Source organism: Habropoda laboriosa, unplaced genomic scaffold, assembly GCF_001263275.1.
Source record: "Habropoda laboriosa isolate 0110345459 unplaced genomic scaffold, ASM126327v1 scaffold387, whole genome shotgun sequence".
NCBI lineage: Eukaryota > Metazoa > Arthropoda > Insecta > Hymenoptera > Apidae > Habropoda > Habropoda laboriosa.
This window is the reverse complement of record NW_017100510.1, coordinates 526,933-539,208: the sequence shown is the minus strand read 5'-3', so window position 1 is coordinate 539,208 and position 12,276 is coordinate 526,933. Positions and strand designations below refer to the sequence as shown.

General features: G+C 39.8%; 1 protein-coding gene across 1 annotated transcript; it reads right to left on the bottom strand.

Annotated features, from left to right (window-relative positions):
* Positions 1-7,898: 7,898 nt before the first annotated feature.
* LOC108576306 (organic cation transporter protein-like) lies at positions 7,899-12,041 on the bottom strand. Its single transcript, XM_017939266.1, has 6 exons — positions 11,969-12,041; positions 11,429-11,799; positions 10,228-10,670; positions 9,966-10,151; positions 8,670-9,207; positions 7,899-8,132 (listed from the first exon to the last, which is right to left on the bottom strand). Exons 1-6 carry the CDS (start codon positions 12,039-12,041, stop codon positions 7,899-7,901), a joined length of 1,845 nt encoding a protein of 614 aa, XP_017794755.1.
* Between the last annotated feature and the right edge of the window lie 235 nt (positions 12,042-12,276).

Here is a 12,276-nt window from a genome sequence, read left to right as displayed (position 1 = left end):
TTGAATATTTGGGATTTAAAATTTGCGAGTGGAATATTTGAGAATTGAAATTTGTGAGTTGAATGTTTAAGAATTGAAAATTTGAAGATTGAATATTTGGAATTCGAACTTCGCGAGTTGAATCTTTGAGAATTAATATTGGCAAATTGAATATTTCAGAATTGAAAATTTGAAGACTGAACATTTGGGATTCAAACTTCGCGAATTAAATCTTTGAGAATTTGAGCTTCGTGGATTGAATATTTGGGATTCGAAATTTGCAAGTTGAATCTTTGAGAATTTGAGCTTCGTGGATCGAATAGCTAAGAATTGAAAATTAGAAGATCCAATATTTGGTATTCAAAATTCACGACTTAAATCTTTGAGAATTTCAACTTAGTGGACTGAATCTTTGAGAATTAGAGCTCCCTGGACTGAATAATTCAGAACTGAAAATTTGAGACTCAGGTTATAACAGATGTACAGGTGAAAAGACTAATTCACAAATTGAATAAAAAATTCATATGAAACAATTAATTTCTCTACCTCACTCGTCTAAAATATAAAAGAAAAGTAACTCACACAGCAACTGAGAGAAAGAAGATTTGGTCGCAACAATAAATTTCCAATTACAGACTCGCTTCTAAATCGAAATGGTGAAACATAATCTAAAAACAAACTTGGTTTGCACCATGAAAGGACCATTAAACCAGCGAGTAGCCAAGTCAATCGTTATTTTTAGAGCAGCTGCCCTGCGCCGTTACGATTTTATCAGAGGCACAAAAGCACACGTTCGAACGCGGGGCTAGGAGGAATTCAATTTCTGGCCATTATCCTCGGCCCGGCAAGCCGGGGCACAATTTGAAAACGATAGGCAGCGTAAAAGCTCGAATTAAAAGGAGTTTATAATACGCGAGCGATAACCGGAGGCCCGCTTCTACAAGGCGATTTATGCGAGCGCATAAAAGTCCACAATGCCCGGCAATTCCCATTAAAATCGATGCCCGTGTCCGGCCAGCTTTACGACTACGGCCGTAAACATTAATTAAAATAAGAAAAACCTACCGTGTTGTTAATTTTTCGGATCGTAATGTGGGTCGAGCGGCGGCGATACTTCACGCACCGCACGCTCGCGATAATTCCGTGGTAAATGGTAATTGTGCTGCTCCAATTGGCAAATTGCGGCAGCGGGGGGAGTCGAGATTTCGAATGTTTTTTTGAATTTTTCTGGATTTTTGCGTCTAAAGAATTCGCGACTTTTTCAATTTTCAGTTCGTGATTAGGAAATTATGTGGATTCTTGGAAATTTCACGAATGTCTGCGTTTGGAGTTAAGAAATTTTAGATCTTTCATATTTCGAGGTCCAATATTTTAGACTTTTGAAACTTCAAGCTTCAGTATTCTTGATTTTCTCAATTTGGAAGCAGGACTTACTGTATTTTAGATTCTCCAAATTTAGAATTCCAATGTTTCAGATTTTCTACATTTGGAGATACAAATTTTATAAAAAATTTGAAATTTCAAGTTTCAGTATTCCTGATTTCCTGAATTTCGAAGCTAAATTTCCAATATTTTAGATTCTCCAAATTCAGAATTCCGATGTTACAGAGTTCCTACATTTTCAGATAAAAGTTTCATTAAAGAGAATCGCATGTTTTCCATTTTCTTCGGGTATGTTAAAAAATACACGTTAACAAAATATTAAAAATATCACAAACGTTTGAATAAAAATCCAAGGAAATCCTCTAGCGACGACATAATGGTCTCACCGAAGAAAAATAGAAAAAACTTCCTTCTTTCTTAATCAAACGTAAGACTTCCCTGGAAACTCAGTTCCAAGTCAGAAAATTCGACACGAACTTACGGGATGCCCTACTAACAGACAAATTCAATTCCTCCAGACTCTCCACTCACGCCACTGAACCCACAAGAAACCAACAAGAACCGAGCAAAAAGAAGAATCCTCAAATCGTACCTTGCACCAATAAAAAGAAAAGAAGGAAGCCCGGTCAACTGGCATAAAAAAGGCGCGGAATCGCGGCAATTGCACGGGAGCCAGCCTCGTCCATTCTTCCCACCCCGTGCGCCATCCGAGATACCGGAAACCGTCCGAGTCTCCCCTCCATTTTGTCGAACGACGGGCGGCAGTAAACCGCGCGGCGGCAATTGCGGGCACAATTTCAGTCGGCTCGTTTTCCCGTAATCTCCTACTTTCAACCTCCATCCAGCTCTGTGGAGCACGCGAAAACCAACAAGAGCAACCTAACCAAAGAACCAACAACAAGAAGAAGAATCCTTACTTGCTCGAAAGCGAGGTTAAAAAGAGAACCCGAGCAAAAAGAAAGAGACAACGAAAAAAAAAGACCTACATATCTATCTCCTCTCTCTCTCTCTCTCTCTCGTGGCTCTTTTAACAGAGAACGCGGCGGAAATTGCGAAAATGTTCGAAGAGGGCAGTTTGGTTGGGCGGAGTGGCCGGCTAAACAAACAGTAGTTGCGGCGCGAGCAATCACGTAGGAAGCAGAGGAGATCGTTCGAGCAACATCCAAGATGATCGTGCTCGCGGTGGAAGAGGAAGAGAGAGGGTAGGGTGGTCCGCGAGGTGAAAATTGCCGGTTTGCCGCGACGGGACGCGTCCACGGGTATTGGTAGCGATCCTTCGGTTCGCCTTCGAGTGGAGCCTGAAGGCGGCGGTGTTCGGTTTTATCGGCGTAAATTGGCCGGAAAGTCGGCGCACGTGTGCCTTCGTTCTTCCCTTCCACGCACATTTTTATTTGCTAAGGATACCGCTGAACGGGAGAGGAGGAGGAGGAGGAGGAGGGGGAAGATTGTTTGTTTGTACAAAGAGGCTTTCCAGGTCGAGAAACGGAATCGAAAGGTGGTTGGTGAACAGGTTGTTGAGAGGCTGTTGTTCGGTTAGAGGATGCTCGTTTGTTAGGACGTTCGGTGAAGATCGATTTTCAGGTGGTTTGTAGGAAGGAGATTGTGTTTGTCGGTGGATGTTTTGCGGCGTAGGGTGGTGCGAGGAAAATGAAGGATGATCTCGATGGAGGGAACAAGTGGAGGGTATTAATGCACGGGGTTCGAGCGGAGAATGTTTGCGAAGGGCGTAAGTGTGATTCGGCGTAGGTATGATTTAGATGGCAGGTGAATTTTTACCGAGGTTTTAGTCAGCTGTACTTGTTGTCGGTCACTTGTTGTTGGTGAGTGTGAAAATTGTTCAGGGGCGGAAGTGTGAAATGGACGAGCAACGAGAAATATTGACGAAATTGGAACAATGAAGAGTGAAGAAAGCAAGTAAGAACACTTGCGACCAATCTACAATACTTTAGCTGATTGTACAACAGTGTCTTTGCATTTTGCTAAAAGCAGGATTACTGTAGATGGTTATAAAAAAAAAAATTCAAGGTGGTCTTGAAAAATTAGAAAAAAATGTAGTATAATTACTACAGAACTGCGTTATATGAGACAACAAAAAAGTTTGGATCAATTCAACAACAGTAGAATAATTTAAAGTGACCACCCTGTACATTACATTTACTATAAAAATTGAATTGATACATACTTGTAAACAAGTCGATCACGTTTTCTAAATTGTGCCAGTGCAAGCTTTTTTAAACCGTAGGAACCTATTTGCACGAACCTTCCACTGAAGGAGATATTACAATTTATAATACTAAAGGATTCGATACACTGGATTCCGGTTAATTGGTGTTGAGGTGTTATATTAAATAAATAACTCGCGTGGAGTAAGGTAAATAATTATATTTTAGAAGGTGTTCAGACAGATGTAGACAAGACGGGCGCACAATTAGAACTGCTTACAAAACGTGACAGTGTGCACTTTTATACCTGGGGTGTTCGCAGGCATCCCCAAACCATATCTATCGGACGTGTCATGAACCTACCAATATTCTAGGATGTCGATTTTGATGTCAGTACTCATAAACCATTTTGCTTCAACAATTGGGAATATATGTGTTTATTTACTTATTTTTCATTACTTATTGCTAGCTTTGGTTGCATGCTTAAACACACATTTGTATTCAAGACTTTTTCGAATTTGTGTTCAGATTTTTTGGGACAAATTATGTGGGTGAATAACACGTGGTTGAAGATTTTTATCACGAATGTATTTGATGAGAACAATTGCACAACGAAGACAACGATACATTAAAGGGAATATTGATCGGCTGATTATGTCTCACTTATTCTCACTCTCTTACTGTTTTCATCAACCACGCTGCTCTACTGTTTACTCTCCCATTCCAACAAAGACACTGCCAGCTTCGCCAATCTCAAGTCGTTTCGAGCATCAACCACAGATCGTACCGACTCCCAGATTGTCCACATATATTCGAAACAAACACACGACATTCACGCCATCATTCACAAATTAGTCCGTCCGAACGTGTCCCAATTAACCGGAATCCACTGTATTAACTTGCGAATAAATTAATGTGAAATAAAAAATATAACATAAAATATCTCAAGTGACACGATTTAAGCAACATTCCCCTAAACGCAGACAACAGCACACCACATAGATAAAAAAGATGCGAACAAAATTTCAACAAACTGCAAAACTACCTCTTTTCTCGACAATCCTCAACGTCGCCATTCACTTCATCACGAACAACCAAAAATAATCGTCGAAAACATTCCGAAAATTCACCCATACCCGTCTGAAAACTCTCCAACACACGCAACGAAAGAAAAGAATAATCTGAAGCGAGAAGCATAGGGTAGGTAAAGGCGGTTTCCGTATTTCAAGGAGCAACGGCCGCGCGTTGACAGCGGAAACGGTGGTGTGCTCGTAAATGCGAGATTGCCTGGCCGCTTTACGAGCTTTCTATCGCGTTTTCGGGATTATTTGAGAAAATGGAATCCTTTGTGAGACCTCGCCCTACCTCCCGCCACCTTGGCCAAACGGCGTGTGTGGCGCCTGTGTAAAAATTCGTCCGCCGCCAGATAAAACCGAAGAAACGTTAAAGCAAGAGGGAGGAGAAGAGGTTGGAGAAACGGTCGCGAGAGAGAGAACAAGACGTTGTAGAGATGTGAAATGCAAACCAGCTGGAAAATCGTAAAAGGCAAAAGTGGGGGTGTGGAAATGTAACGAAATGTAATCGTGCGCCGGCTGGTCGAACGCGATGGGCGTTGCACGGCTAGGAAAGGGATGAAAGGGGGTTGAAAACGAGATACCGCGGCGCGTATGGCGGGCGTTTTATTGCGGCCGCGTTCTCCAACGAAAGTTCTCGTAAAAAAAAGGAAGAAAAAAGAAAAGAAAGGGCCGCGACTGTAAAACGTTCCGGCCGGCACTTTGTCCTTATCGAGTCTCTTTCTCTCTTCTCGCTCGAAACTTTCTTCCTCTCTTTCATTTTTCTCCGAGACATCCGAGACGCTAATGAGCCGAGAAATTTGTGTACCTTTCGAAAGTGTTCCTTTTTCTTTTCGTCGACGTCGCTTTGGTTACTTCGAGATTATTCTTTTTTTTTTCTGCGGTGTTGGTAGGTGGATTAGGGGAGTTTGTTTATGGGGAAGTTTCTTAGGTTGCTATGACGTAGGTTATGGAGAACCGTTTCGCTTGGAAGAGGATGTGGTTCGAGGATGAGGAAACTTTAGGGGAAGTGTGAAGTTTGTTTCATGGAGTTGGAAATTTTCCTTGGGAATTTATGGGCGTATTTCATCCTAGTTGGGGTGGAGGGAATTTTTGCTCGGGAAGATTGTCGGACAGATGGATTTTTTACTGTTTGGAGGTGCTTTTGGGGCGGGGATGTAAAGAGCGAGCGATTGAGAATTTATTGGACTTGAGATACATAGGTGTATCTGTAACTTGAAATTAACGCCTGTAAAAATAGTGGCTTTGCTGATAATTATTTATGTCGCTCTTGTACACAGTTCTACGATAATTTTGAAGAATTTGAAAAATTTGCAAATTTTTCATTTTTTAAACTTTAAAAGACATTCTTTCAAAATTGAAGAAAAGTGTTATTCTACCTACCTATCAGAACTGTTAAATACGTAAGATAATAAACAATGGATGATGTCTCCAATAAAAATCACAAAAATAACATTTAAAATAATCTCTTCAAACTGCAAAGACAAATTTATAACTTACTTAAAAAGAAGAATATTTATAATTCATACACTTGGAAACTCCTGTTAATACCAAACGATTATGCAAAACAAAGAATTGAAGAGCACAGAGGAAAAATTACGAGGTCTATTTTTCACTAATAATATTAGAACGCACAGATTCTATTTAATTGGAAATGTAACAGTGAAGTGTAACGTAAATTCGAGGAATAATTTGTTGAGTTTAATGTACCATTTCGTGCAAAATTTCAGAAATTTCTTACTTGAAATGCCTTTCTCTATCGAACTGGAAAATTTCGTCACGATACGCTCCGGGGAAAGAAAATTCCACCGGCACGAATGTGCCAACAAGAAAGACTAGCGTTTCACTCTGGTCCCCATTTTCCGCATGGTTGACGAATTTGGGTGTGCCTGGCACCACGGACACATTGCCCGGTCATTATGGTCCCATTAGTCGTGTCAAGTGACGAGCCATGAATTCGTCTCGGATTTCTTTCGGTAAACTGAAGAAGCGACTTTGAAAAACTACTTTCTTCCTCGTTCCAACGTATTTTCAGTCCATCTCAAACCCCATTCTACCCAATTTCCTCGCCAAATCTCTCGATAGTCATCGCTATGAAAAATTCAGAAAATTTCGTTTTTATTCCTGTTCGAGTGAAAATTAAAATTAGAAGAAACAAACAACGAGGCTACATTCTTAAGACATTTCAATAGATTTTGATCAGTAGAGAATGGCTGAAGGATTTTGGAGAAAGTTGTGAGAAATGAGCGGGACAGAACAGGAGTCGAAAATCCGCGACGTAACGAGAGAACTCCTTTCTCTAATTTTCTTCTCCTCGACGTTCTTTTCTTAGTCAACCACCCACGGCGAGGCGAACGTCAAGTGAAACAAGAAGAAAAGCCCGCGACGACCAGCGGATTTATGCGTTTTCAAAGAAAGGGAAAGGAAATTCGAGCACGTGGGAAATGTGTCGTCGCTAAACGAGGCCACGTGTCGAGACTATGTTGTCGCTAATTTCACCAATTAACTAAACGTCTGTCCTGGCGTGTTCTTCGTAACGGTTATTAATCGAAGCGGTCAGCAAGGTAGTGAAATTTTTAGAGAAAAATGACAGGGAGGCTTGAAATTATTTTCTTGGTATTTTCGGGAGATGAAGATTTGCAGGAATCTGATTCGAAAATTACCTTCGAAGACTCTCGTTTGCATTTTATTAAGCGCAGAAGAGTTCCCGCTTTCCTCGGAAAAATTCGATTTTTGTTTAAAAAGAAAATTAATTTTCGAGAGGAAAACTTTCTTCGGAACAGCTCTATTTTCATTAAAAAAAAAAGTAATTCCTGTGGAGAAAACTTTCGTCAGAAAAGTTGGATTTTTATTTAAAAAAGAATATTAATTTTTGCGAGGGAAACTCATTTCGGAAATGTTGGATTTTTATTTAAAGAAAAATATTAATTTTGAGCGGGAAATTTTGAAATGTAGAATTCCTTCGTTTGTTTTTCATTCCCTTCGTAAATAATTTCAGCTGCTAGTTACCAGATTCTACTGAAAAATTGAAAACAGTCAACTTGTAAAAATACAAGAAGAGTTTAAAAAATTTGATAGTTACATTTAATTAACTCCTTCATAATGCTGATATTTATGAAAATTAGCGTACTTACTGGTGCTCCGTTTATTCAGCGACTGAAAAATCAACTTTGTACAAGAATAATCTACTTTACACAGTACAATTAATACTCTTCAATAAACTCGTTCGAACTTAACAATACCTTAGAATGCTACTTAAATTCCTACTAGAAATGAAATAGTAAATTCTCTTCAACTCTATCTATCTCGTGCTAGCTGACGGTTTCGTAGGAGATGGCACTTGACTTGCTCTTCGTTTCACCTCGCCGTATCGTCTCACGTTGCCCTTGCGACCGGAAATCATGCTGCTGCGCAGCATATCCGGCCGAGAGGCAGCACGTTTCGCGTGAAGATGATGTCCCTTTGGTTCCAGGGGCTTTTTCTTCGTGAATGGCGTCTCCCAGAACGACTGATCGATGCCAAATATCTCTCCATCCTTGATGGATAGCGAAAAATAGGATATTGGATGGCGGAAGAAGATTCGAATTGAGGGATGACGATTAATGAATGGTAGAAATTCGTTACTTTTTCAGTGAACACGAAATGTAACAGTAAACAACTTTTTTTTTTAAATATTAAGATTCCTGTAAAAAATGTAAAATAATATTCAAAGGAGAAGGTAACGAAGAGATGAATTTCATTGGTTAGAAGGGTAAAATGTTTTACAGAGGGTGTATCGAAATGTAGCAGTCGATCCTGAGGGTTATTAAACGTCCTATGAGCTCACTCAAACGTTATTAACAAACCTACCCTTTCTATCTAAAATTTTCTATTTCCCAAGTTGTCATTTTCTTTCGCTTCCAAGCAAAGTCACAAATTATCGTAATTACAGAAATTGTCATAGAGTGTTAGGCATTTAGCCTTGCAGATGGAGGCTAAATTATTATTACACCGGGATACTTTCATGAAAAAAAAAAGAAAAAATAAATATCTGCTGAAATAAAAAGTTTTAAATGAAAATTGTGTAGGTTACCAACAAAGTCTGCGGCAGCTGCTCCATCAGCGTTTCCGGAAGGAACAGGCACAGTATTCCACCGAAAACGCAGATCATTCCAAGGATGATCATGGGCATGTTGTACATTATCCTGCTGGAGAACGCGATGAAGGGGCTGAAGATCGAGGTGACGTATCCAAGAACGTGGATGAAAGCTACACCTTCTCCTCGAACCACGGTTGGCAGCAATTCCGCCGCGTATTGCATCGCGATGTTCGAAGCAACGTTGATGAAGAATCGGCCACAAATGGCGAACGAGGCGAAAACTATGCCAACGGAGAAGCACGCAGCGGCCAGACTGAACAGTCCTGAGAGCACCACCGACGCAAACAACGTCCATCTTCGTCCAAGAACGTCCAAGGTGTAGATGATCAATAATTCCGATGGGAATTCGGTTGCTGAGGCGATGGTGAACGTGGTGAACACGTCCATGCCAAGGCTGTCTAAGCATCTGATGTGGCCGTCGTAGGACATCTGGATGATGCCCCAGGTTAGCGTCAGCAGTATAGTGATCCTTCTGTGAAGGATGCAGCGTGTCGTGTAAATGATAGGATTTAAGTAACTGATCTCCTAAATTGTACCTTCTATAAATGTAACTAAATTTGCGAATGGAAATGATAGGACAAATATGGACGAGTATGGGAATCGTTTATTAATGCGTAGTTGTATGTATTAAGTGATTAGCTTTTTGTGTACTGTGTAGAGATTTACAGATATACAGTTTGTTGCAACATTTAATTTTTAGTGATCCTGTATTATGGTTCTTAGTGTTCAACGTGAAGTGTATGGTGTGCAATGTACACAATTTGACAGTTGGAGTTTAGTCTATAATGTTTAGTATGCACTGTGCCATAAGGTTCAATGTTCAATGTGAAATGTATGATGTGAAATGTATGATACGAAATGTGAAATGTATAACGTTAGTCTATAATGTTTAGTATGCACTGTGCCATAAGGTTCAATGTTCAATGTGAAATGTATGATACGAAATGTGAAATGTATAACATTCAACGTGAAACGCATAATGTTCCATATTCAATATGAAATGTGTAAAGTTCATGTTCCATATTCAATATGAAATGTGAAATGTATAATGTTCAATGTGAAATGTATAATGTTCAATGTGAAATGTATAATGTTCAATCTGCAGAGTGCAACATTTACCAATTAGTCTGCAATGTGCAATGTATGCTGTATTACAATGCTTAAAATTGAACGTGAAATGTATAATGTTCGATGTGAAATGTATACAGCTGAGCGTTTAACATTTAGTACCTCAAGCGTCTCGTCTTGAACAGATCCGCGATAGTATGAGTCTCGCTAGCCAACGTACTCGCGGTTTTCCTACAATCTTCGAGGAAGTTGTCGTATATATCCGGTGGAACTACTTTTTTATTCACTTTCTCGATTCTCTCTAAAATCTTCATCGCCTTGTCTATACGTCCCATACTGATCAACCATCTACATTTCATCGTGACCCAATCAAAAACAAATGGTATCAAATTCCACGTCCGTTCGAGAACGCAAGGAAATGTACCTGATGCTCTCTGGAATAATGAGAGGCGCGAACAATACAGAAATCAGAGGAACAGTGGTGACCACGGTGAAAGTCTTCCAATCAGCGATCCCATAAGCCATCCATGGCATACTTATCGCGCCAAGCGTGTAGAACGTCCCGAAGGACATGTTTGCGGTGAACGTCCGCCATTGTGGTCCCACGTATTCCAACACAAGAATATACGCGATCACAAAGGTGTTGTCGTATGCCAAACCGACCACGAATCTACACACGCAGAAGTGCCAGAATTCGCTGATGTACAAAGTGCACAGACCTCCAAGGAAACCCATCAAATTCGTTCCGATTAGAACCGGAACTCTTCCGTATTTATCGGCCATCCAACCGAAGATCAAACCTCCGAAGATGGAACCTACGAAGAAGATGCTCTGCGCTAGTGTCGCTTTGTACGCTTCGTCGCAGACCTGAAAATGATGGAAACAGCGATAGGAAATTACGCGATCAGAGACATTAATACTCTTCGTGGTCATTGTGAAAAAATTGCTGTGGAAAAAATTTAGTCGAACGGTGGAAGAAATTATGCATCATTGTGAGCCACTGATTTTTAAATTATATCGAGTCGCAATTATGGAAATGTAGAATTGTCTGAGAAGAGTAATTGAAAATTGTAATTACGGAAATGTAGAATTGTCTGATAAGAGTAACTGAAAATTGCAATTACGGAAATGTAGAATTGTCTGATAAGAGTAACTGAAAATTGCAATTACGGAAATGTAGAATTGTCTGATAAGAGTAACTGAAAATTGCAATTACGGAAATGTAGAATTGTCTGATAAGAGTAACTGAAAATTGCAATTACGGAAATGTAGAATTGTCTGAGAAGAGTAGTTGAAAATTGCAATTACGGAAATGTAGAATTCTCTGACAAGAGTAATTGAAAATTGTAATTATGGAAATGTAGAATTGTCTAATAAGAATAATTCAAAACTGAATTCTTCGGATTCATGGAAGAAATATTTTTTAATTATTTTCACAGTGACAACTAGGTATAGTAATGTGAAAATATTTGAAACCTGAGTGGTTGAAACGTGACGAAAGGCTAGAATGCAAAGGACTCTCTTCAAAAATTCTGACGAACGTCACTACAATTAATTCGTCCAGATTATTTGATATCAATCTTATCTTAGTTTCAAGATAAACCAATAGGAAGAGGAATTTATACCCATCTTTGTTCCGCAGCTATGGACAAATAAGTCATGTCACTGCTGGTCAATTTGAAGTACCAGTCGCTGCACTGTTTCATCGGCCAATTTTCGTCAGGTTGTTTCGCAGACACTGCTTTGTCCACAGGTACGTCGTACATCCAGCATCGAGAATAGGACAGATGGTGTCCTTCGTAAGGAACTTTCTTTATACTCGGTATCATGAAATCTCTCAATTGTTCGTTGGTCATTCCTTCGACTTGCGGAATCTTGCACCAGTATTCGGTTGGCAATACGGTGATAAACGTTTGCGAGAAGTAGACGAAGGTGAGAAACATGCAGAAGACCATCAGTACGACGAAGAGATACTTCTGGTATGTGCCAAATTCGCCTAACAATTTTTTCATTAATTTTCTTAGAAAATTGTGCTTTTTCGTAGGAATTTTTTATTATTTTTCTCCGGTTTTACTAGTTTTTCCTGAAGTAATTTATAAGTTTGTGGAATTTTTAGGTTGTTTCGAGGTGAGAGATTACGAGGTCGAGTCGTTTTATATACTTGCCCAGATAAACCAGTATGTCGTCGAGAGTAACGGCTTCGTTTGCCGGTAGGGAGAAAGAAAACGAGCGAGGCATCGAGACGAGGGTGGATCTTTCCCTTTCAGAGAGATACTAACAGGTCAATCGTGTAACCAACGAGTTACTATGAGTGCGCCTTGAAGCGTGTCGCGAGAAATTGGGTCGATGTGAATTTGCCCCTTTTTGGTTTTTTTCCCTAAATTTCCGAAATATTCAATCCCCAAATTATGAAAAATAGCAGTCTCTAAATCTACAAAAATTCTAATTCCCAAATTTCACAAAATTCTACTCC

What these genes read in the sequence shown, in the direction of transcription:
- LOC108576306 (XM_017939266.1), bottom strand. Translation starts at nt 12,041, where the DNA reads ATGCCTCGCTCGTTTTCTTTCTCCCTACCGGCAAACGAAGCCGTTACT. An exon ending in CGACATACTGGTTTATCTGG is followed by an intron (nt 11,800 to 11,968) that starts GCAAGTATATAA and finishes AAAAATTGTTAG; the next exon opens with GCGAATTTGGCACATACCAG. An exon ending in TTCAAGACGAGACGCTTGAG is followed by an intron (nt 9,208 to 9,965) that starts GTACTAAATGTT and finishes CATCCTTCACAG; the next exon opens with AAGGATCACTATACTGCTGA.